At 40.6% G+C, this 27,938-nt stretch overlaps 1 protein-coding gene across 1 annotated transcript in view; it reads right to left on the bottom strand.

Moving 5' to 3' along the window:
* The window catches only part of LOC109625321 (inactive N-acetylated-alpha-linked acidic dipeptidase-like protein 2), a 428,309-nt gene that overhangs the window by 72,780 nt on the left and 327,591 nt on the right, over positions 1-27,938 (bottom strand). The window contains exon 14 of the mRNA XM_020080522.2: positions 1,542-1,631. Within this exon, the coding sequence (XP_019936081.1) occupies positions 1,542-1,631 (90 nt within the window). The remainder of the gene's footprint in view (positions 1-1,541; positions 1,632-27,938) is intronic.

The following is a 27,938-nucleotide window of genomic DNA, read 5'->3' on the forward strand; positions in this document are numbered from 1 at the left end:
TTTACACATGTGAGGTAAGGACACACCGAAACAAAGCAGCTCCATTTAGAGCTGGCTCTCCATAAAAGATAATGGAAATGTCACTGTGCGTTATGTAATTTGTAAACTGTGACAGCTATTCTACAGTGGCAGCAACTGTGGTGAACTGGTGGCATTTATAAGCAATGAAAGCATTCCTCCTAACTGTGAGGGCTATTTTAAAAGGGTCCAATCTGTTAACTGAGATAGAGATCCTAATTTGGCAACAGCTTACGTCAGCAGTGTGTATTTTATCTGACTTTTACACAGTCATTCTAGGAGAGAGTTCTAACTCGTGTCGCAATGTGAAGAGAACATGAGGCTATCGCTGTGTCCCAATTCACTGTCTAATGCGGTGCCCTTGAAGTAACTGACTGACACACTCAAAACGGCTGAGAGCAAGATGTTGGACACTCACTCTCAACCTGCACAATCTTGGCTATACACGGCTGAAGGGGAAAAAGCACTTTTGAACTTGTGAAAAAGGCAGCCAAGGAAGGAGGGAGTGTCTTTGATGATTGAACCAATTTCAATGTAAAATGTTCACTTTTAAGTCAACTGAGCAAATTGTCAATTCTGGTGAGTGGCAAAATGGTCACGTTTGATATCCAACACTAACCTGTATGAACTAAGGCAAACAAAATGGCTTTCTTTATCAGATCTGTTGGGAACTGAAAGTTGTGACTGTCCCTGCACAGTCTGTTTCATCGACACACAATATAATCAAAATCTATAAGGCTTTGATTGCTGCAGCTGAAATGGATGGTGCCTTTTTTAATGCTTTACTTACCTAATGACCCTGGTAATTTCATCTGCCACACCGGCTGATCGACTGACAGTGGCTGGCTTTACAGTTGCCTAGCAGCCGCAATAGGATGCTAACAGTGCTTCGACACATCTCAACACAAAAAGAAAAAACCAAAAGCGAGGACACAACCCTCTCAGGCAGGTCTGATGTACCAAGAAACACCGGTGAATAAAGGTGTCTTACAATGAATAAGATGAATGTGCTGGTTTCCTTCTTTGCTCACTGTGGCAAACTGATCAAACATGTCTTGCTCTCTGGTGATTTTAGGACATTTTATGAGCTGATGAGGGAAATGTCTTAATATCATTAAGAGCCCTAACACTGTATGTAGTGCGATGGCCTTGTATCAGTAGCTTAGGAGAGTTAACCGCAAAACAAAGGAATTTTGCGTAGATTGCTTAGATTTTCATATTATGACATTGTTGCAGTTTTGCTATATTATGCATCAACACGTCTTCATTTCACTTATCATTTTGCTTGTAGAATTATTTGTTTGTCTCTGCAGATTTTGGTGCATATGTCGCTGTACAGATGGAAACATCTTACCGAAGAGCCACTGTCTGGAGGTATTCTTGTGCATGCGAGGATTTGCATTTCAGAATATTTTCCCTTTTTTCTAAGAAAAAACTGCCACATACTCGTTTATTGTTGTATGATTTGGAAGGTGCTGCTGTCATTCTGCAGGTAGCAGTAGGGATAGGTATGGTGGTCCTACCTTAGCAATGGTTTCATGGAACTTGAAAAGTGGGTCCAGGGTCTCTGGCGACTCCACAGAAAACTGGGCCTCTGACAGGAAACCGGTGTTCTGAGGTGAAAAACAGAAGAAAGGGGAACTGTCAGGCACATGACACCACAACACTATCATTTCTATCCCTGTGATGTCTTTTCAAATCAAATCCTTATCTCATTCAGAAATCTTTTGTCATCGAGGGACCACAGTGATTACAAACTTCAGACACAACTCCTCACTCTGCTTCTTGTCTTTTATATTCTAGTTTGTTCTATTCTGTTCTGAGAGAAGAAAAAAAAAACTGGAGTGACCTGTCAAGCTTTTGACAGGAAACAACACTAAAGGCTCTCAAGGCCCCAGAGCTGCCAGGACGTTTTGTTCCACTGTCAAATATGCACATACACACGTGCATATTTGACACACACGTACACACACACACACACACACACACACAGTCCCACATGCTGACACAAAGTCATGTCACCATGACTGCACACACCCCAAAAACTACCTCAGTGTCACCTCAGCATACTTTTCGTGTCCCAAAACAAAGCACTGCATTGTGACTTCAAAGCTGTGGTGCTGCCTTTGTAGAGGAAATGCTTTTTTTGTCTTTTTTTCCCTTCAGGGAGTCAAATTAAGTAGCAGGCTATGAATGTCGAACGTTCAAACATTAATTTTCTACTCAGTGTAGCCTGCAAATCAAGTAATAAATGACAACTTCTGTGTGTCTTCAGAAACTCTGCTACTGCCTTATTAATACCCTGGTTTACTTTGAAACTATCAACCCTCTAGGTTGGTTAAAATTAAGCATCTATATAATAATCATAATGATTTGTGTATGTATGTGAAAATAGGGTTATGGTGTGTATGGTGTTGATTGTATGATAACAAGTTTGAAATATTGAAAATCCATCATGCAAGACTAATTATGTACAAGTTATTAAAGGTTTATTAAGCATGAGACTCCTCCTGTGATAGGAGAGTATGGCTGAGAGACACCTGGGTGTTGACTGGTCTGTTCTGTTTTCAGAGGAACTGTCCACTGGACATTCACATGGTCATTATAGTATTACGTGAACACCAGACTCTTTATCGATACTAGAAATCTGGAAGTTGTAAATTCCCTTTAAAGGCTAAAAAACACAGTATTGCACAGGCTAGCGACAGGAACTGTCATTTCGAACAGTTACAAGTGTCCATATAGATCTTTTGACATATTCATGATGAATTTAAAAGTTCAGAAAACACAGTTTCGAGAACTGCATGTGGAGATACAGTTTTGCCTTTCTGAGTGTGTGCATGTGTTTTTTTAGAGTTGCTGGATGGTGCTTATTCTGATTTTTTATTTGATCAGCCCACTACCCTTAGGAGTTAATTTAATATAAGAGGATTCTACACCTCAGCAAATACACCAATTTGCTGACAGTCCAGGAGCATGAGCTTGCAATCTTTTGCAGACATGTAGTTACTGCTTCATTTTGTCTAATTAATGCCAATAACTACTTTACCTTACCTCTAGTATTAAGATCTTCGTTGTCAATTTCTGGTGTTTTGTGTAGTCATGGTATGTGATTAGCCCTGATGTTACCTGGCAGCCACCATGAAGAGGGTGGTTTTAGACAGACAGGCACACACACACACACACACACACACACACGTTTGTATCTTAGGACACTTATTGACAAAATGCATTCCCTTCCCCCTTCCCCTAATCTTAAACATTTCAACTAAATGCTTAACCTTAACCGAAACCTAATTCTAAAATTAAATACCTTACCCTAAAACCAAGTCTTAACCCTTAAACAGTCCACTGAAATAGTGAGGACCGGTCACAATGTCCTCACTCTGTAGGGTCTATTATGTAAAGAGTCCTCACAAAGACAGCAACACACATACTGAGAAATCTCAGTTGTGTTGTCATGAGAAGTTGGGATGTTGCTTTAAATATGTTTTTATTTAAAATGGTCGGATGTTCCGTTAGCCAATGTTTTGCTCACGTGCATGTTTTCAACATTTGCATAATACACATCTAGTGGCTAGACTGGAACACCCCCAGACGAAGCCAGGTAAAGCGAAGACCGGCCTTTCCTACACAAACTGGAAGCATTTGACCAATTACAAATGAGTGGGCTATCTGGCCAATTAACAGCAGACTGGGCTTTATCAGGAGGGGGGGTCTTAAAGAGACAGGAGCTAATACCAAGCATTTCAGAGAGAGACTGGAGCTACAGCTATGGACAGTATGAGGAAAGTGATGTGTTTTCTGAACACTGAAGCATAATAAAAAAATAAGCATAATCTTTTAAAACATCATAGTATCTGGTGCATGTTTTCTAAGATGTTGGAATCACACATCTGATATTGTATGCTCACGCTGTTTCAATGGTCAAAAGTCAACTGTCAGTTTGAGTTTCTTCTTCCCTGAATATTTGTGCTTTCAAGCCTTGATATAAATGTATTCTATAGATTCCTTACACTTGTAACAAATGTACAATTTACATCTTGACATATATATATATTTATATTTATTTCCAGGTACTCCATTACAGTTTTGCTGGTTTAGCTCAAATTCATTCATCTAGAAATTGCAGTGCCACCATTATTTTGATATTTGTATCAACACTTTCCACTTTATGGTTTTCAGATTAAATGTTCATCAGTGAATTGTGAAAGCATAAAAAATATCCTGAACCGAGGGTGTTGCTACAGATGCATATATTAGTCTACTTCACTTACCCTGCAGAAAGTATCACCTCATTCCAAACATGTTATGCATATCTATGTGTTAATAAGATTCAGAATGAGATTTGAGCCTGATTAGAGCTGAGTTTAAACCAAGATTGTGGATTCTGAAAGTGACAAATATAATTTACAGGGACCTTTTATGCTTTTTCTTGCTTTCAAAGGTAAATATAATGTAACAATGTTGTACTCTCATGTTACACATGGTCAGAGTTTCATAAAATGGGCTAAATGCATGTTGGCGTAATCTCTTTGAGCCACAGGGGGCAGGACGTCTCTTTAGTGAACGCCCGCTTTCCTGTTTTTTCCATGCTATGGCATCTTTTGGACATCTGGTCCAAGCACTGGGAAACAACAATGCCTGACCAGCAGCGGGACAGACTTGTACCTGCACAGTCTGCTTGGCGCAGCGTCTGCAACTGAAGGCATCTTTGAAAGTGCTTGTTTGGTTGTGAAGGAAAGTTTCATTTGTTTTACGTCGCTAAAGAAGAAAATACCAAGCAACAATGGATAAACGTTATTTTTGTGGACCCACAACAGCCACATGCAACTATCTTTGCTTGGTCACACCACTCTTCACAAACAGAGCCCAGCATGAAGCTGGATTATCAGCTAGGACTCTGCTGAAAGATTGGGCCATTCCCTCCTAAAAGAGCCATGCTGAGGACCCAGGAAGACAAGCCATAAGCAACATATCATTTTAATGTTTGTTTTCTATTAACAGTTGGTATAAATCACTTCTGAATTAAGTTTCAGTACAGACAGTGTGTAGCCTGTAGCCCCCACAACTGTGATTTGCATATAACAGTATAGCAGAGCCGTGCACTAAGCATGTCTAACATGTCTTTTTTTAAACCATGAACGTACAGTTCTGGCGTTATTTTCACAACTGTGGAGAATGTAATCATCCCCTAAAGTTTCTATCCAGCCAGTTGTTTGCAAATTAGGAGCAATTCTTGAAACCTGCTAAACTCACTGATGAGGAGCTATTGGAGAAGGTGAGAAAGTGTCACAGTCCCTCTGTGCCCACTAGTGTTTTCCCTCCTTCCCTTGTGTTTCTCCTCTCCACAGGTGTGTGCCATCTCCCGCTGATGACTCTGCGGAGGCGCGGCCAGGGACGGCTCACAACATCACCTGCAGTATATCTCCCCTGGTCGTTCTCCCAGTCATCGCCAGCTCGGTCACGATACCACTGTGGTAGTATCTCGTTCCTGGCTGCTCTATGTGTCTTGATTCCTGCGTTGCTAACTGCCTTTCTCCTCGTGTCATCAGGATCCACTCTCCGGCTCACCTGCCGTCCCCGTGGACTGGATTCTTGGAGCGAACCATTCGCTCGCCACCTCACTACATCCTCGTGCCATCTTGTCAGACAATGATTTCTGGTTTAGCTTTCACTCAGACTATTGCCTTGTGTGTCTGTCTTAGCACTGGGGTCCAAAGAAACTCTGAAACGTTACAGATAGAGGGCAAATAAGGCTGTGTAGGTTTGATTGTCCTTATTGATTTTAGTAAATGGATGAAAATAACTTATTGTCCAGTGAAATCACACACAAGAGTGGGCGTGAGGGTGACACAGCACAGTGTGTATGCTTAGTACTCCTTTCTGCTTTTCATCATATTACTCTTTCAAACATGTCATGCACACGTTTGAATACATGCTGGCGTTTTTGTATCTTGTCACGTGTTCAGAGTCAACATCTCTGCTGTGTTCACACATCGACTCCTCCTGGATTTTTACAGACTTTATACATCAGAGGCCAGGTGCATAAAGTCCACAGAAACTAAGGAGCGTCTCACTCAGACATTTGCGTTCACACATGCACCTCCTGCTGAAGCTAATATGGAGGAACTGCAGCTCATGTCTTGAATTAACATGTGAGAAGTAAAGGTGTGCATGTCATATGGTCACTAAATGGGTGTTATTTACTGCTCAAGTTAAAGTTACAGAATTAGTTTATAACTAAACATATATAAACAAAGTAGCGTGGTAAAACAGCTACTAAAGTATAGTATATCTCAAAGCATTTCACGGTAATAACATTAGAACAGACTAACAGCACTTTCTCAGAGAATCACAGATGAATGGAAGTCTCTGATATCACTTTACATATCTTTTATTATGGTGCCAAATCATTTATGTGTGGAATGATGGAATGAGCTACTTTTTCTACAAAATATTTTTGTAATGTTATTTAAGGTTCAGTAGTACTGCACAAAGTACTACACATCATCCTGCACAGGAAGAGCCCTCAAGGGTGTAGTGAAGCTGAGCCACCACCATCAAATCTCCTCGCTGAAGATGTTCCACAGCCTGATTCTACGCTTCACACCAAAAAATGCAGTTTTACCATTCATGGGAATATTGTGCAGGTAATATACTTCATAATGTATTTTACACTAACTTATAAGTTAGTTACTAGTGACTGTACCATCTTCAAACTAATTTACTGATCTACTAACATAATTAACTTGTGTGCCTTGTGATTTGCTATTCTATTATTGTAGCTTGTTTCTTGCAGCCCTACATTACAATGAAAATGGAGAGACAAGCAAGCTACAACATCCACAGAACAACCAGTCTACAGAGTTGTGTTCCACAAGCAGAAAAGCAGACCCCACAGTAAGTTGCAAAAACATTTTTTATTGTTTCTTTTACAGTTTTGTTTACTATTGCAACATAAGAACACATTCAAATACATAATTATGAGCATGATTTAAGGTAAAACTAAACAACAAAGGTGGATTCAGGAAAACACAAGAAATTACTTGTTTGAATGAAATATTTTACAAATGAGGTGTCATTTTACAGACCCTCAAAGAGGAAGTGGTTGCTCACCACAAGTCGTGCTTCAGTCAAGGGGGAGTCAGAAGCCAACATTCTGACTAATTGGATTAAGAAACTCCTGGCTGATCTGGCAGACAACACATATTCCTATACAACCAGCACCTGTTGACAAAGCCTCAGTAGCCGAAGTGTCAGAGCCGCCTGTGGGAAGAGAATGAGACACTATTAGATTCACAAAGAAAACCTTCTTATAAATGTGTATTTTATAATATTTGCAAAAAGGCTATTTTGAGGAAAGCAATTATTTCTGATTGTTGATTGTTTTTCTCATCCTGTGGTATAATGAAATAGTTGCTGTTTTTATTTTATAGACTTTATTGGGTTACGACCGGGTTATGACTGGGTTACCTAGAGGTAGAGCAGTGGTAACCCTCTCCAACCCTCTTCAACCAGAAGGTCGGCAGTTCAATCCCCATTCTTCCCATCTGCATGCTAAAGTGTTCTTGGACAAGATGCTGAACCCTAAATTGCCCCATTGAACAAAAGAAGTGCTGCAATTAGATGCACTGTATGAATGGGCGAATGGCAAACTGTACTGTAAAGAGCTTTGAGTGGTCATAGACTAGAAAAGCTCTATATACAAACCATTTACCATTTATTGATCCCAGGTCATGGGACTTCATATGTTATGGCAGCAGATATTCTGAGCTACTGATGTAGACAAGAGAATAAAAAGTTGATAGAATAAAATATACAGAGGCTGAGGATAACATATACAGTATTTCTGCATTTGTATCAGGAGATATGGGAATGTGCATAGCATATACCCTTTATACTCATAGTTCTATATATATATATATATATATATATATACATGTATTTTTATATTATATATTATATATATGATTCATATATAAATGGGAGGATTGTTAGTATAAGAGCTATACATGTGGAATAAAATAATATAATTAGTACTGCCTTCCGGACTTCTTTGCAGTAGATATTTACCACCTCTGGATTCTTTTTCAGTTTCCACAAGTGAACCTAATCACAGTGATATGCGATTTAGTCGGTCTGTGGACATGTCAAGCAGAGAAATTACACAGTAACAATGTTGCTTACCATTCTGAAACATCCTGCTCCAGTCTTGGTAGTACACTGTCAGGACTAGTGGCTCCTCTCTCTGTCGCCATTCACCATCGGTGTTTATTAATGTGCACATTAGCAGCTCGGGCAGCTCAGCTAGAGGACTTCCTTAGTGGGCGTGACACTTCTGATACGTGCTGGACCAATCAGAAGAGACCGGTCCTGCCGGCCAATCAGAGCAGACTGGTTTCTAGCGAGGGCAGGCAGGAGCTGAATCCAAGTATGAGAGCTGAGAGTGGCTGCTGGGAAGGAAATTTAAATATTGAACCCCCAAATCAAGCAAAATAGGCCCCATTTAAAAGTGATATATGTACGATTTCACTGCTGCCAAAAGTTGGGGTAAGTAGTGGTGATGGTCACTCCCCAAGCATCATTGTGTTGAGAAAACTATAGTTTAGCTATTTACTATTTACTAACACTGGTGTTGCTTTCCCCCACTGCAGACAGCTCTCACGGAGTAAAGGTATGACAGCTGTAAATGCTAACATTGGCTATGTAGCAATGACAAAAACTTACATGGCCCCTTTAAAGGAAATAGTTACATGTCTTAGCCGTGAAAAGAAGCCTAAATGTGCACCCAACCAACAATCTCAACCAGTCAATATGGCACGTATGGGGAATTAAAGTTAGTCAATAATTCACCTATTTATGCTTTCCAAGAAGCTCCAAGGAGAAAGTTTTATGAAGCATTTTTGTGTGCCGCCTCTGAATAAATGTGTGAATTATTGAGGGCAACATCTGCCTAAAAATTCGTCCCTGTTGTGGATGTCAAACTGAATATCTGCAGCGTTTCCAAATGAGAAGTGTCACGTCCTACATTTAGAGGAGAGGATTTAATTCCTCTCCTTTAAATGCAGGGCCTGTGGTTACATCTGTGGCAGAGTCTCACAGAGCGATGGCTTCAAGTGCTATTTGAACGTTTTCTGCAGTCTCTGTGGTCAAGTTGTTGGGTGGTGCAGCAGGACAAAGACCCTAAACACTGATGCATAACTAATGCAACATCTCTTCAGACAGTCAGAGCCCAGAAGATAAACCAATGGTGACACTGCACTGAGCACAGAGGGAAGCTCCCACCACACAGTCTAAAAATATGTCTCAGGATGTCTCAGGACTGCTCTATGGCAACTTTAATGCCATTGCTGCCAAAGGAGGTTCACCCAGTTCCTAAATCCAAGGATTCACATACTTTTTTTCCCAGGTGAATATTTGATGGTCGTGTTCAGTGAAGACACAGAAGATGAAAATTGTTTGTGCGTTATTAACTTAAGCACATTGTGTTTGTCTCTGCTTGTGACCGAGATGAAGGTTAAATCAGATTTTATGAGCAATTAACAGAAAAAAATCTGGCCAACAAACTGTTTCTTGCCACTCTATATGAATGGATGAGTGATTAAAAATTCGGCCCACTGATGGTGCTGTACATTAACGTGATTAAAAGATGAAGTGGCCCACACACACACACGCAAACACACAGTCGCACACACGCACACAAAATCAAATCTTTCCTCTATTAAATGTGGTGAAAACTGCACTTAATATGTTCCATTCACAAAATTAATATTTTCTTTTAATCACTGAAACAATCTAATATTTTTGTCCATTTCATATTTTATTTCAGGCCATTCTCCATGAACATCAATTCCCAGAAGCACAAGACTGTCACATCTTAAACGTCATCAGGTGAAAGAATGAGATGACTCCATGGGGGAGGGCAGAGGCAGGGGGAATGAACATTTACATTCAAGTGATAATGTTGCTCTGGATGTGTATCAACCCTTTTCATCTTAAGTGATAATGATGTCAGTGCTGGGTTCACAGCTTACTCATGTTGTCCTGGTGCGCCGTAGAGAAAGGTCGCACTGACAATGGCTCCGCACGCACTACGCAGTTTTATGTTTATTTCGCTCTTTCTTGTTTGTTTTTTGTACACACTGCACTGTCGCTCAGTATGATCGACTCGCACTTTTGGATATACGCTCTTCGCTATATACGGAGTTTTTCTCGACTTACCGGAGTGCTTGCTGCGGCCCCTTTGTTCTACCGCCGCTATGTTTACCAATACGCCGACAGAGAAGAAAGAAGAGAGGGAAGCGCGCCGGTATCCTCTGCAGATCTTGGAGGAGATGCTGCAATCCCCCGCTGCCGAGCATTCTGCTCGCAAATGTTCAATCCCTGGACAATTAAATGGACGAACTACACGCACGGATTAACTTTCAGCGGGACATCGCAAACTGCTGTGTGCTGGCGCTCACGGAGACCTGGCTGGATCCCATGGTGCCTGACGCGGCCGTTACTCCGGCCGGTTTTTCCATCTACCGGCAGGACAGAACCCCCGAGTCGGGTAAGAGCAGAGGTGGAGGGGTATGCTTCATGGTGAACTCTCGCTGGGGCTCGGATGTTGTTGTGCTTTCTACACGCTGCTCGCCAGACCTGGAGCTGCTGGCGATAAAAGTGCGCCCCTTCTACCTGCCCCGTGAATTCAGCTCCGTCATCATCACAGCTGTTTACATTCCTCCGCAGGCAGACAAAACGTGCGCGTTAGACGATCTATATGGAGTTATCAATGGACTTGAGGATGCACACCCTGAGGCAGCCTCTATTGTTGTTGGTGACTTCAATAGGGCTAAAATGAGGAAAGTTTTGCCAAAATATCATCAGCACATTTCCCACCCGGGACCAGACTCTTGACCATTGTTACACACAAATACGGAACAGCCACAAACCCCTCCCCCGCCCCGCTTTTGGGAAGTCGGATCACACCTCCATTATGCTAATCCCAACCTACAGACAGCGCCTAAAACAGGAAAAACCGGTTTTTCGGGCAGTTCAACGCTGGAGTGCTGAATCCATTAGCACTCTCCAGGACTGCTTTGAAACAACAGACTGGCAGATGTTCTGTGTTGCAGCGGATGGGGACATCAACGAATACACAGACACTGTCTCTTCATATATCTCCAACTGCATTGATGATGTCGTCCCTAGGGTCAGTGTCAGGACTTTCCCTAACCAAAAGCCCTGGGTAAATGGTAATGTCCGTGCTAAGCTCAGAGCACGGTCCTCTGCCTTTAACTCCGGTGACCCAGAGGCCTTGAGGAAGTCCAGATGGGACCTGCGGAGGGCTATCAGAGATGGAAAAAGAGATTACAGGGACAAGCTGGAATCCAACTACCTCAGCTCTGACCCCCGACACTTGTGGGGTGGCCTGCGACACATCACAGGCTATAAAGGGAGAAATAGCAGTGATGATCAGCCCGCCGCCTCTCTAACTGATGACCTCAACACCTTCTACGCACGGTTTGAGGCAACCGACATCCTTCCATCCGCGAGACTGGCCGAGGACCGAGACGATGACTGCACTCTGTCCCTGACCGTGGCTGACGTGAGGCGAGAGCTTCAAAGAGTGAAGCCTCGTAAATCAACTGGGCCCGATGGAGTTCCAGGCCGTGTCCTCAGGGGGTGCGCCGACCAGCTAGCAGAGGTCTTCACCTCCATATTCAACCTCTCCCTTCAACTGTCAACAGTCCCCACCTGCTTCAAGCAGGCCACCATCATCCCCATACCCAAGAAACCATCCATCACCTGTTTAAATGACTATCGCCCTGTAGCACTGACCTCCACCATCATGAAGTGCTTCGAGCGGCTGGTCAAAACCCACATCTGCTCGACCCTTCCGAACACCCTTGACCCCCTGCAGTTTGCATACCGTACAAACAGGTCCACGGATGATGCTATCGCCCTCACAACACACACCACCCTCTCCCACCTGGAAAAGGCGAACACTTATGTGAGGATGCTGTTTGTGGATTACAGCTCAGCGTTCAGCACGATTGTGCCTGCCAAGCTCGTCCCCAAGCTCAGGAGTCTTAAAACCCCCCTGTGTAACTGGATCCTGGACTTCCTGACGAGCAGACCCCAGGTGGTGAGAATGGGCAACCACACCTCCTCTTCACTGACCCTGAGTACCGGGGCCCCTCAGGGCTGCGTACTCAGTCCCCTCCTGTACTCCCTGTACACGCAGGACTGTGTAGCAACACACAGTTCTAACATCATCCTGAAATTTGCGGACGACACTACCATCCTGGGTCTCATCTCTAACAACGATGAGAGCGCTTATAGAGATGAGGTAAGGGGCTTGGTAACATGGTGCCAAGACAACAACCTGTCTCTCAACGTCTGCAAGACCAAGGAGATGATCGTGGACTTCAGGAAGCTGCAGAGGGGGGGTCACGATCCCATACACATCGAGGGAGCTGTAGTGGAGAGAGTCTCCGACTTCAAATTCCTCGGTGTGTTCATCAAGAATGACCTTACCTGGTCAAGACAAGCGGACTCGGCGGTCAAAACTTCCCAAAAACGCCTGTACTTCCTGAGGAGACTCAAGAAGTTTGGCATGTCTGCCAAAACTTTAACTAACTTCTACAGATGCACCATTGAGAGCATCCTCTTAGGCTGCATTACTGCCTGGTATGGTAGCTGCTCTGCTGCTGATCGTAAGGCCCTGCAGAGGGTGGTGAAGACAGCGGAGCGTATCATCGGCTGCCGTCTCCCTTCCGTGCAAGGCATCTACAACACAAGATGCCTGAGAAAAGCACGGAACATCATAAAGGACCACAGCCACCCAGGCTATGGAATCCTCACACTGCTGCCGTCTGGAAGACGTTACCGGTACATCCGAGCACGGACTACCAGACTCACAAACAGCTTTTTCCCCCAGGCCGTAAGGCTTCTGAACCAGCAACACTGACCCACTGAACAGTCGCATCACCATGTACATTCTGCTCCCTCATTCATACAACTACACTTACTACACATATATTATTTAATTTAATACTTAATTTAATATCCCGCACTCCTTCACCCTGTAAACTGCTGCTAGCCCTTCATTTAAATTCATATTTAAACTGTTGTACTATGTTATATGTTAAAAGTTATATGTTGTTACTATGTTGTATGTTAAATGTTATGTTAAATGTTATATGTCACTAGGTTATATGTTAAATGTTATGTTAAATGTTATTTACTAGGTTAATGTTAAATGTTATGTTAAATGTTACTAGGTAATAAGGTAAATGTTATGTTAAATGTTATATGTTACTGTTATATGTCATATGTTATTATATATATTTTTTTTTAATTTTTAATTTTATCTTGTATTTCCCGTCTACTGCGTAGATGTTGCCTGCCAGGTCACAAGAATGTCACTGCTCTGATGACGCTAAGTTATTTGGTGCATGTGACAATAAACTTTGATTTGATTTGATTTGAACCTCTCAAAGGTTTTAGAACACTTCCATTTTAACAGCTGGTGTTTAAATTGACACAATTCAGCGTCTTTGTGTTTCTGAAATTTAAGCAAAGAATGAATACACAGGTGGTCATTTCATATAAAAGGAACCATTCTTCTTGTTGAACTAAATCCAGCAGCCAAACTCACCTGTCGTGTTCTTTCTACAATGGGAGTCACATACTGCGCAGAAAGTTTGTTCTGAAACTATTGCAATCATTCTCACAAATGATTAGCACTTTGCAGCTCGCTTGCTTGAGAGTGTGCAGAGCTTCCATCATTTCAATGTACACACACACACACACACCTGCGGAGCCTTTCTCCTCAGTATGGTACAGTGCCATTAGCCATGAATACGTGGTGATAAGCAGCAGGCCGAATAAAGCACTCTGTTTTGTACTTCACAGGGTCAGGATGAAAGCTTTTGGGAGGCTAAAGCCTAAAACAAAGCGAAGGATGACGAGGATCAAAGATACCTGAGTTCCATTCACTTTGTACTTGGATCCCTTTGTACCACTTATTATACCCTACTCTTCTTTCTTAGTGCAGACCCTGTCTGTGCATTGATCTCAGCACTTGCTCTTACCCTTTCCCCTTCTTTTTCTTTCTGGGTATTTTAATAATTATTCTCTAACAAAAAATACTGCCATGGATGTTTTTTTTTATCAAATTGATGATATAATGGTGAATTTCATCTAAATTGTATTTTATGAAACAATTCAACATAACAACATATTATACTGTGACAATTATTGCATGCAGTGCAAGCTTCAATGGTTTGAACTAAAAGGTTGACCAGGGGAAGCCAACATTTATGAGCTAGTGAGGAAGAGTGCACGTGTTCCATCCAAGCTTTAGCATCACAGGTTTTGAGTTTACCACATCAATTATTGAAGAGTTGTGATGTGTAATATACAATGTAAATATACTTTGTATATACATACATATTAAAAGATAATGGATGGTGACTCAATGGTTAACAATGCTGCAATATAGAAAAAACAGGACATTTGCTGACTAGCTTGCATTAGTTGAATACATCTTATGTAAGTGTCTCTTTGTATGCATGTTATCCATTGTGTGTAGAGATAGGATGTTGGATAGATGAGTGTCCTCATCACATTACCATTCATCATTCAACTGCTGTTTTGCAAATGTTAACCGTCTGCTGGTGGCACAAAGGTTTAACAGAGAGCAATCAGTACATTTAGAAGCCAGGAAACCAGAACAGTGATCTATTAAAGAGAATCATGAGAGTCTATCACAGATTTGTCTTATAATAATTTTCAGTTTGTCATCACAAGTTATAAATATGAAGAAAACCTACCCATTATATAACTAAACACACTTATTAGTGCAGCGAAATCACTGCCTTTACTATTTCTTTGCTCCCTTATTTATTAACTTAATTATCATCTCCATATTGTACCTGCTCCCACCACTGCTCCATTTATTATAAAATCCTTTATACCACACATCTCAGCTTTAATTTGAGTAAGTTTTTATCAATATATAAAGAACTGCATAGGAGATGGAACCCTTTCAACACACAGCGCCAAAAGTTTGGGGTTTTAATTGGACACTTTGCTATAAATGTTTCTTGGGCTTCTGTGTGAGCCTGTTCACATGAATAATTACACATGGTTCAGAGTTGACTGAGAGTTGCCATAGATACAAGTGGAGTTGCTTCGAGTATTATAATGAGGGTAAAAGCAAAAAACCGTCATAGAAAATCATCAGATACCGAAAAAGAAGCAAACGTTCACAGGAAAATAGAAAGTGGCAAATTACTTGGTAGACGGAGGAGTGTGAGTCTTGTGAGTGAGCAGAAAATAATTTGTTAAAAACTTGTTTTGTGACTGCACAGCAATTAAGTCAAGAAAACTCTTGGATGTAGGTGCTATATGTTCAAGAGAAGACTTCATGACCAGATGAAAAGTCCTGATGAACCTTAAACACAGAGGGTCAAGCCACAGGTCATAAAAAACACAGAGAGACTGCAACAAAATCAGATGGTCTCATGAAAGAAAAATCCACCTTTATCATAGCGATGATAAGAGGAGAGTGTGGAGGAAAAAGAGAACAGCTCGTCTCCCAAAGCCACCACCTCTTGTGTGTCAAAGATTGTGTTGCATGAATGGCTCCAGTGGAAGTGAAACTGGCATTTACTGATGATTTCACTGCTGACGGAGGCAATTAGATGGAGACAGAGATCTACAGGAGCATTTTGTGAGCAGCATTTTTTCAAAGGGTTTTATCTCTTTTCATTTAAAGTATCCATTATTTTAAATTAAAATTGAATTTGCTGAAGTAAAGGGCTTCAAGAGCAAATCAGTGTCACTGAGCAAATACATCTGGACTGTACACTTCTTCAAACCCCTTTTTGCTGCAGTACTTGTCCTGCAGTGTTGCCATTTTACAAAAAAAATCAAACTGTGCATGATGTCGCAAAAAGTAAACATATTTAAAACTACCCCTGCTATCTCTGTCTGCTCTGCACATACACCTTTGGCATGTCTCTCTGCCATCTGACATTGTTGTATGCCATAGAAAAAGCTCTGTGAAACCACATTTGTGGCCAACTATTGACCCTTGAACAAAATATATTTGTGTAGTATACTATAAACATACAGAGGTGGTTTGGATATGCCAAGAATTCAGCCCTTCACCTGTTTGTTAATACCTCTTGACACCTCTGCATCCAGTATGGTCTTCATAGTTGAACATGAAGTGTAATCACCTTCAGTAACAACAGGAGTTCTGTGGCAGTTTAAAATGCTCAAGCAGCTCTGGTCTGAGGCTGGACTGGAGAGGACGCCCACTATTCTAGATGATTGCACTCGTCCCTCTGTCGTCCTCCCTCCCTCCCTCCCTCTCTCTCTCATACGCACACACACACAAAGACACACACATGCACAAATTGTTCACTCAATGTTAGTCTTTCCGATACGCTTCGATATTAAGTGCATCTTGAGCATGAAGGACAGAGAGAATATCTTTTGACCAACAAAGACACTTATCACTCAAGAATGTCCTCGATCAAACCAGATGCCCTTGAGGGCATTATATTTTTTTGTTTGAGGACATTATTCCTACTTTGCAACATGTGGAGTAAATCTAGAGGACACTTAACATTCAGAGCTTGCAATGAATACTATCCTGTATTGCTATTAATAAGTATACCACTCCGATTAACAATGAAACCTCTGAGCTTCACAATCCAAGTATAAAGTGCCTTTTATCCAGGTGATTGGGGCTATAAACCTGGTAATGTTGGGGTTTTATTCCTCCCTGTGCATCATACAGTAGCTCCACATCCATTACAGTCAGTACCCTCTCTGCACCCTTGTACCATCTATAGACAGTACTGCAGTTGCAGCTGAATATTTGAAGTGCTTGCAAATGGGCATTGTTAGGATATCATTACATAGTAGGTGTGGAAATGGTTTTGAAATGGAATCCCACAGAATCCAAAAAGGAGAATCTACAGAGCAGCAGCTATGAAGAAAATGTACACACCAAACAAATGCTCTCTATGTAATGTTTTCACCAACTGTAATGTTTTGACTACCCACAACCTCCTCAAGACCCAGAGGTTGTGGGTTTTGAGAAAAACAGATGAAAAACATAATTTTCAGAGTATCCTGACAGCTAAAGAGCACTGTTCGCGTGGCTTTGATTTCCTTTCTTGTTTTAGGCTGTACTTTTTCAAGCAAAGTTTCTACAGGGATAGTTTCTTCGCTTAAGGAGAGTCAGGAGAGTCTATCTAAGATGAGGCAGTATACTGGCTCTTACCCGTTTATTGCAGAGAGAGAGAGATAGGTTTTCTTTTATTCACCAAGAGTGAAGAGTGTGTGAATTGTTGGGTAAGGACCAGGTCTATGGCTTAAAGGTCCAGTGTGTAAGATTTAGGTGAAAGGGAACTATTGGCAGAAATTTAATGTAGAATAATCCTCATGATGTTTTCACTAGTTTGTTTAATCTAAATTCTATGAATTGTAGTTTTCTTTACCCCAGAAAAGACCCTTTATATTTAAATACTTTATATTTACATCGAGGGGACCCTCTCTCCGGAGGCCGCCATGTTTTTTACATTAGTCCAGACTGAACAAACTAAACACCTTTTGAGTTTTTATGAAAACTGAAGCTACCACAGGTTCTTTTTCATGTTTGGAAGGAGAGGGTGAGGTGAGGGGTATTCAGCTGCAACATGCAATTACAACACTAGATATCAAAATATTCTACACAATGTGCCTTTAAAGGGATAGTTCACTGAAAAATGAAATTCATTCAAAAAATCGATTCATCACAATGCCGATGGAGTGGTGGGTAAAGTGTTTGAGTCCACAAAGCACGTCTGGAGTTTAAGGGCTAAGCTTTGTTATTGTCTGAATCCGATACAATTGAAGTCAATGGTGACCTACACTTCAGACGGACTAAAAAAAATAAATAGAAATAATATAACATGCCTCCATGCTGCATGTGTGGTGTCATCCAAGTGTCCACAAGCCCAGACATTCACATTCAGCTTGAAACAAAATAATTTACGCAGTGTTTTAAGCCTAAATGTCCACTGGCAGTGGCTAATAGCGGATGTAGCCATACAATGGTGTGTCTGAGGGTCCGTGTTAACTCACCTCATAGGAATATATCAGGCTTAAAACACAATGTAAGTGATGCAATTTTAAGCCAAATTTGACTTTCGGGACTGGCAGACACTAGGCAAGGCAAGAGTAGTACGGAGGCCTGTTGTTTTAATACGTCTGAAGTATAGGTCGCCATTGACTTCAAAATGAGTATTGGATTTGGCTGCAACAAAGTTTACCCCTTAATCTCCAAAAGTGTTATGCGGACTCTAACACCCATCCCTCCATTGGCTTAGTGACAAATAGATGAAAGTGCATCCTTATTTTTTGGTGAACTATCCCTACAGTGTAAGTCATGGTGCATAAACTAAACTATACTGGTATATTTCAGTATATAAGATATCAATTAAGATAAACAGTAGTCAGTTTGTGTGGGGGCAGTCATCATCATCAGCCGCCCTCACCAGATACTGTTGGCAGTGTGTCAGACCCTTCAGAAGTTGTTTACTCCTTAACTGTTCGCTGCATATTAAATGAACTTTCTGTCAGATCTGTTTTCTTGTTTGGTCGGGTAAACACGCTGCCAATAAAAGTCTGGAATGGACTTCTCTGAGACTGCCTTGGAGAGCAGCCTCAGCAAAAACCCTTAAAAGTGCTAGTTCAACATTGTGCGGCGCAAGGCCATTGTTTCCGGTGCGCGGAACAGCTGTGCTCTCTCTGGCAGCCGTGGAAGCCACAGCTGCCCGAATATATGCTGACCTCCACAATGCTCAGCCAATGGGAATCTGGCACTGCTGCTGGGTGGGAGTTACGCAGTCAAATCTCCAGGGTGACAGGAACAATCTGAGGATGTTGGGCTTCTCTATGATATTGCGATCTCACAACCTTCTGTGCCTATGTGTTTATGTGTGCTATACAAAATATATATATTTTTTAATTGATTCCATTTTATATGAGTAATATGGGGATGATTTACATGTGATCCCCATGATCCTGATGCACGTATGTGATTTGTTTTGCAGTTCACTCTGTGCACACATGAGGTTTTGTGAAATACCTCCCTCACATTTTTTTTCTCCTGACGGCTGGTAATAATACATATTAATCGTTGCCTCAAAGAACTGTGATAAAGGAGGTCAACGAACAATAATATTAATATCCTCTTGATGACTCTTATCTTTGTTTTTTGAATAAAGTGCTGTGAGCACACCTTGAAATAGCATTTGTTGTATTGCAATAGCATCCACTTGGTAAATCCTCACATCATTAAATCTAACCTATAAGAAAAAACAACAGATATAGACTTCTTTGAGGTATTCTTTTGACAAAGTGATGCTCACAGTGTCTGAAATCATTAATGAATTGTTTATACGGCAGACAGTGTTTCTGTTGAGAGCTCTCGTGACAACTGATGAAAGTAAGAGCTGAGAGAACTGGGGGTGAAAACCAGCATTAAAAATTCACAGCACACTTCTTCAGCACAGAAGCAACACTGCTTCGATGCATTACGCTGGAAGATATACATTCTATGTAAAGTAAAAGTGTAGATATAATTTGACAGGTTTTAAGAGGGAGGTGGCACAGTTGGGGGATTTTTGAGAGAGAAAATTCTTAAGATGTTCTTCAGATGAAATATGACAAACAAACTTGAACCCGCCTTGCATGAATGTTTTTTTTATTTCTAGTCAAAGGGATCTAATGAGAAGCAGACCTGATGTGAGTAGATATATACGATTGTGAGAGTGGTCAGTCCAAATAGAGCGCTATATATAGAGAGGGACCAGTAAAAAAAGTGACTAAAAAAAGTGACGCAACACTTTCTGTCTTGCATGAAACAAGACATATTTCTTCTGTGATGATTTATAATGCATTACTTGATCAGATCTAGAGTTTGCAGCTTCATTTATTCTTATGGCTGAGAACAAACAAGAGGACAGGAGGATGCAGAAGAATGCCATGGTTTAGGACTCTTATGTTCAGCTGTAACATATAGTGAGTCCACATATATCTGGTAGCATAAAGGTATCATGGTTGCTTCGGCCACAACACTGTCCCTTGTTTTGACCAGAGATGCTAAGGATACTTAAATGTGGAAGTAAGAATACATAACACAAGGTATTAAATGTAAATCAAATATGTAACTGTTCCAATGAAATAATACAAAATCCTCTTCATGTCCCAATAGCCATCAATAAATAAGTTGTCAGAAAAAAATGTAAAACATTTCTGTGTTTGTGGCCCTTGCATGCAGGACTGAAATAAAAATGATAAATTATATGTTACAGTTTCATTTAAATTAAATATATGACATGACTGAAGCTGGCAGAATGTGACAGAGGACATTGATGCTGCAGTCAGCTAAATTGTTTTGCCAGAGTTGCTGGTTGCGTAGTGGAGGGGGAACAGAGCACAGTTCCTTCGCTCGGAAATGTAATTTGGCCAAGTACTGACAGCGGCTCACAGAAAGCACACAAAGCTGACAACATGCTAATTTATTTTGGCCTGCCATCCAGTCGCTCACATAATTAACATTAATTACCAGCAACCAGTGTTTGTTATTATAATTGGTGAAAGCAACAGTCGGTGCTGCGAGAATGAGAAGCTAATGTTTTGTTCGCAGCCTTTTTTGTTCTTTTTGTTCATAAAGATCATGGGTGGCAAGTAAAGATGGGCCAGTCCTATGGCAAACCCCAGCAGGGCAATGGTGAAGCTAACTGATGTTCCATATGTAGATTAATTTAGGTTCTGTCGTCTTGTTAACATACATTTCCTTTAAACCATCCTTTGTGAACAGCAAGAGCTGCATGTGAATGAATAACATCACATCAGCTCTAACATGCATGAACATTAACCATAAATACCATTAAACCACACCTGTCGACATTAAACAACATGCTCACTTACATGTGAAGCTAGAAAACATGTATTACAGAATGTTTAGTTTATTTGTCTTACACTCACTTTGTGAGGTAGCATTAGCATGGCTGTAACTATAGTGATACATTTAAACACCTGTTAACAGGTACATTAAGATAACAAGTCGGGACACATTTATCTTCTTCCCATTCCAGCTAGGTGCTGAATAATCCATCCAAAAGCTTCATGTCAAGAGTGGGCCTTACAAACAATTCTTCTATAGTCAATCACCTGCCGTTAAGTGTGCAAAAGTGGCGCTCATTTGCTGACTACTAAATCGCCAAAAAAGGCCTTCAAAATTAAAGACCCAAATGACAAAAGAGGCATCATCAAAATAAAAGCTTACAGGAAATACTTAGTTTGTTTGCTTACAGTTATTTACACTGCTGACAAATTTGAACTGAGTTGAGGAAATCTTTGCTCAAGAAAATGATTCAAACCGTTTTCTTTGGGGAAATGAAAATCTCCTGGAGACCAGGATAGAAATAATGACTGTAATATGTAACCAATATGATTCATATAAAGATACTAGTGTTGGATTACACTCACATGCTGTGCAAAGAGGAAACAACATGCTGAAACGCATGAGAGATAAAAGCAGTGACATGAGAGAGAAACCTAATGAGAGCCTGGAAACAGAGACAGAGCATACAGAACAGAAGATTGATAAAACAAAAGAGAATAAAGAAACTAAAAATCCTTGAGAGCGTTGGAGAGGTTAATGTGGTGAGTTCAGTGAAATAAACACCCAGGCGGTCATACACTTTAATCACTCCCTGCAAAAAAAAACAACAACCCGAGAAGCAGGGAATGGAGGCGCGTTGTCAAGCTTAGTTCCACCTCAGTTGGATTGTCATTGATTTTTCTCTCTCTCTTGTTTTTCCCTCAGTCTCCCCTCTGTCCAGCTGTTCCTCTTCCTCCCTGTCCTTCCAGGTGCTGGATGTAATTGGATTCCCTCACTGCAAAACTATGGGTTTTAAACTCTGCTTGAGGGTGGGGGGCTAGTGGTTACGGTGGCGGTGGGAGTGTATATAGAGTTTTGAAGGATGAAGAAATGGACAGTTGAAATTGTCGCTCCCACCGGTGAACATTTGCTAACAATCTCAAACTGTGTGTAACAAATCTGAGACCATGACCTGCAGCAGTGTGACCACAGTTAAAATGTGGAAAAAATCTGAACTCAACTGTTTGTCTATCACTGTGCTAATTCCAGAAATCTCTGTTTGACTGTCTGTGGAATGAATATCTGGAGGGCCATTCTTTTCTTATTGGCTTCACACTTGGCATGTATGCAGACAAACCAGGTAAAATGAACTTCAATCTGCACCATAGACAGTAAAAGTGACAATATACTGTGGGTTTGTGTAAGAAGGGGTCAGAGTGAGTCCTGCAGCCGGTCTTCACTTGCCTCTGCTCAGTATCTGCAGCTCATTTTCTCCATTTCAGAAAGAAAAGCTAAAACCAGCATTACCACAGGCCAAGCTAACAACTAATTCCAAACAGGCAGGTTTAGAATGGGCACTAATCTATTTGTTGTCATTTAGCACAAATGCTTAAGGGACAGTTAAAACAGAGTGAAACAAGAGCTTGCTAAAAAACTGTAATATCATTAAAAAAAGACTCTGACTTTGGTATAAAGTCTGACCAAGCTTCCACCATATGCTGGCTCTAGATTACATTACAATCAGTGTCTGAGTGTGAGAAACAGCCCAAAAATGGTGGGTAACAAACTTCAATGTCTGGTTATTGGCAGCTCACCCTGTCCTCCAAAAATATTAAATTACAGCTACATTTTCCCTACAGTCCCTACTCCTTGTAACTAAAGCATTATTAATGTTTTCATATTTCTTTATTTTGGCAAATGAAAATACAATGTATCGCCACCAATGCAAACCCAGACCTAACCCTTAAACGCTGTAGCTGTATGAGATCAGATAACACATAGTCAAGAAAAGAACATGACAGCAACAAAATAAGTTGACATTTGGACCCACTTGAAATATCCGAGAGGAACAAGCGAGGAGAGAAACCCTGCGGCAACAACAGCACTGGGAAGAAGACACAAACCTGAAGAGACACCTAAAGGCACCACACAGGAACTGAGGTAGCCTAATGTCAAAATGTTGCATTGACTTTACATTCATAGCAAGTCCACTACAAAAGTTGGTGGTGTAGTATATGCTATATTCTCAGGTATGATGACTTCAACTGTGTCTATAAATTATTGCCATACTTATTTCAGGTTTATTTGACTTTGTCAAAAATCATGTGTCCATGATGATAATGTCCTTAGTGCAAATGTTTTATGAAACATTTAGAGGATCCGCTAACCTACACACAGATGCACTCTCTAGTGTAGATAGTGTAGAATATATAAAACCACAAAACAACAAGCACTTGGAAAAGAAACTCACTTAATATACACAAACTATAAAGGTATTCTATAACAGAATACTCTAAATCAGCATGCAGAGTAAAACAGACTCCAAAAGTAAGACTCCGAAATCTCAGCAGTGAGTTACCCTTGGTGGTTATCAATAATCAGACATGTAACCCAAGGCTCGGCACAACAAACACAACTGGTAGATTTCATCATGTTCCATCCTTCAAAGACACACATGCTCAAAGCGACAGACAAATATGAAGGGCTGGTTGCAGAGAGAGACAGGTTGCGAGTAGGTTGAACAATATCGCTTTAAGAGTGAATGTAAAAGATATGTAGATGATCGACAGAGCACGAGCAGGGCGTCTCGAAATGTTTTAATGCTTCCAGCCACGTCACTTCTCTCAAAATCTACCCTGAAAGTTCTGTTTAGTGTTTTGGGGAAGGTTATGGTAAAACAGGGTTTACTTTGACAGTGAATGAGGCTATATCTGCAGAGAAAACAGGACAAAAAATGCTACGTTTGTATTGTTCACTGATAAAACCTTGTAAAAATAATCTGTGAAAGCTTCCCTCCATTGGATGACACATACAGTAAATGGTTTGTAAGCTTTGTGAGAGCCTTTCTGCCAATGGTAGAGGCAAACAAATTACAAGATCATATTTTAATTCAAACCGTTCAGACCTTGCTACCTTCCAGATCAATCGTTTCCGACCCTCAAATATTGACTCAACACTTTACAGTTTGCGGGGTCTGTTAAATCAGCAGGGACAACATTTGAAGTTATTTTAGACGAAACCAAATGGAGGCAGTGTGGGGAGCTAAATCTTTGAATGCACCACAGTCTAGAATTCAGATCTGATACCAAACACTACAGACTGTTTGGGATTCTTTTGAATCATATGACCTTTGCTTTGACTTAACAAACCTTCACTGACTTTTCTCTGTGAGGTAGTTCCTATCTCTGCTTCCCTCCTTTTTATTTGGCAGCATTTTCTCATTTCACATTCTTTATGCCAATTCTACCACCTTTTCTTTTTTCATCCCTCCGTGTCTTGTCTTTACCTCCCCTCTTCTTCTGTGGTGTTGGAATAAGTGCAGCAGGGTCTAAGGGAGTTAATGGCTGATTAGGCAGCAGGGACAAGGAAAGCCTGGTTTTTTTTCTTAACACAAACTCCTTCTCCAGTCAAAACACACACAAAAAATCACATTACATCTTGGTCCAAAAGCATCTTTTCCATCAAATAGCCCCTTCTCTTTTAGGGATGGTTTCTAAAAGATTTTGGCTCTGTTTGTGTTGCCTTCAGGTATCAGCGAAGATTTTAAATCCAGAAATTAGTTTGATGGTTTATCACTGCACAGAGTTTTTTCTCTCCAGTTTATACAGTGCAGCACCTCATCATTTATGGACAATGCTGATCTTCAATAATAATACCAAACAAGTGTTAGCTAACATGTTGCAGAGTAAAATGTCAATGCAATAGATAGGTATATCTAATTGTATTTCATGTATTTTTAATGCCCACCCTGACGTTTTTCAGCGGTCAAAATCTAAGCATACTTTAACCAAATTTTATTTTACGCAACCATAATCGTTCTCTTGTTGTTGCCATGTATGTGTGAACTGGTGTAGTCAGAGCTAACCACTTGTGATTGGATCACCTAAGCTGCATTTTAATAAACAGGGCCTTAGAGAGATCTTTGTAGATCTGTTCTCTAGATCCCCCCAAAAAGTTTAAAGAAAGTGTGAGATTGACATGGTCTCTGAAATGCAGGACAAAATGATCACAGCAAAGAATGTTTAAAGCAGAATACTGAAATGCCCTTATTCTTGCTTTAAACCCTAAATCCAGGCCTTTCCATGAATCACCCTCCTAAGAATCTTACTATTTTTGTGAGGACATAGGTTTAAAAAAAGCATATTCACACACACATACACTGAACTGTATGCCAGTTCCTGATACACTCCATCTCTGTGACAGTTATTTGATTATACCTGGGGGCACCATATGAGCGAGAGATAATATGAGTAAGAGAGAGAGGGACAGAGAGAGAGCGAGAGAGAGAAATGAGACAAATTTGGATTTGACAGCCAAAGATGGAGAGCCTGGGAACAAGAGGTAGGAGGGCCAAGATAAAGAATAGTAGTGACAGAGCCTGGATCAATAGTGTGTTGACATATTCATTTAGACTCTCCTGGGGTTCCCAAAGTAAGTACACACTCTCTGTCTTTCTCATTCTGTCTCTCTATCCTGCTCTATCTACCACCACATCTTATCCCCTTTGTCCCCCAGCTGTCTAGTAAGTTCACCACTGGGAGCATCTAGATGTCCAAAGTCAAATGATAGCACATCAAAGCTGGGGTTCATTCACTTTTTAATTAAGGCAATGTTGTAAATGAAGGTTGTATAATCAGCAAGCCAGTGTCTGCTTCAATCTGCATTGGGAATAGAACGAAATAACTTGTTCTCATCATTGGTGACAATGAACTTGTTGTAGAGTCCCACAGTGTTATACCCCCCATTGTAGTCGGCAAATCTATGCAGCATTAATGCAGTACACTGCCAGGACTACTACCTCACAATGGTACTTATTCGATTATACAGAACCATAGACTCAAATAAATCAAATCAAATCACACATTAGGAAAAAAGCTTATCCAGCTCTGTGTTAAATATTTTCTCAGTAGTAATAATGAAATGCTGTAAACAGTGATACATATATTGGAATATTAATCTATATGTTACAGTAGCACAATAGAGCAGCTCTTGTTTCACATGCATAAACTGCACAGTCAGAATCAGTTGTCCAGCTCATGATATGAGTAAAAGCTACATTACTATCAAGTCTATGAGGTCTCAGCAAGATCACACGACCCAAGTTATTGTCAGACATGACACCTAACAAGAGTAAATTTTATGAAGTATCCATCTCAAACCTTAGATTAAGACAATTTACCTGTTTTTTTATGATTTACAGAAGCGAAGGACATGCAGTTTAATGATACATGAGGTTACACTGATTCTGACAATGTGGCACAATTCTGGTTTAAACAGTATTTCAGTTTATCTGGGGGGGGGGGGGGGGTTACCCCCAAAGGGAAGATGGGTAATTTGAACGACATAATGTTCTCTGTCATATTGCCATTTTCAACACATATTCCCTAACGACCATGAAGTGTGACAAAAGGAACATTGTGTCATTCATTGTATTTTGACTGTGTGATGTTCATATGCATTTTAGAAAGGAAACATTCTGAACAGGAAAAACATTAGCACCAGTGATACCAGACACCTGTTTGCCTGGACGTCACAATCTGTTGAGTGTTTTCTGATTTCTTTTCGTGCTTCTCAATGTAATCACACAATTAGCTTAGCCACAATTAGCTACTTACTTGCACATTATGCTCTCTTTTATTTGCCCACTCTCTCTGTGTAACATATCATTATTTTAGACTGTTTTGGAAGGTTGATATGTTGTATGAATAAGACATTTGACCATGATTGTAGTTTGGCTTGCTGATTCGAAACTTTTGCCAGACAGTTGGATCTGAAGCTCTGGCTGTTACAGCTCAAGGAAGCAGATGAGGTATTTTAAAATACTTTAATTTGTGTCAAAAAGTGGACTCCTCAGAGTTAGAACTCAAATTACCCTGAACACAGGGCTCTTAGCCAACAGCATACCTCACCGACTCCATGGTTACATAAAACCTTTTTTAAATCCCTGAGCAAGGTATTGGAAAGCAAATGGCAACTAAACCTCACTACCTTGGGAGCAGGGCCTATTCGTGGGCCAGGTTCTATGGTCCTAGAACCAAATCAGGTTTCTAGAATCAAAATGCAAGTAAAGCTCCTGAGTTCCTTACTGTGTTTCTTGGCTGTGGAAAAAAGCCGAGAGTAAACTACGCAGGAACTGTTTTAACTAGATTATCTCAAGGTCAGCACATAAAGTATACACAGTGCATCCAACTATCAAACATGGCCTGCAAAAGCAGTGATGTCTTCTTGATGAACCAATTTTACCAAAAGAATACATAACAGTGTTCGGATTCTCTGCCAATAAGTGCACAGATGTTTTTATTCAGCAGCTGATGGTTCAACTGCATAATAATACCATATTAATGCAATTAAATTGTGAAGCGAAATGTTTTTATGGAAAAATTCTCCAATAAATTCTCAAAATAAAGTTCCATTATATCCCTTTCTGGAAATCTGAACTGAACCAAACTTGTAATACTTGTCATAAGCAGTCTGACACCACATTTAGATTTAAAAGTTAAAAAAAGACAGCACTGCATACATATCTTGTTTTACAGGCATATATACTACAAATCTATAACTTGGATCCAACAAGGGAAGAGTTGTCCAATTTCTCTTCACCTTGTATATTGAAAAACGACACTTTAAGAGACATTGCCTGGTTTAATTTCCTATCCTTACACGTCTGTAACTTTCCCACAACTGACCATAAATAAACAAATGTGGGCAAACACTGATTTACTGATCTGAGTCAACTAAAAATCACACAAGGAGTTCC

Source organism: Paralichthys olivaceus, chromosome 3 (assembly GCF_024713975.1).
Source record: "Paralichthys olivaceus isolate ysfri-2021 chromosome 3, ASM2471397v2, whole genome shotgun sequence".
Classification (NCBI taxonomy): Eukaryota; Metazoa; Chordata; class Actinopteri; order Pleuronectiformes; family Paralichthyidae; genus Paralichthys; species Paralichthys olivaceus.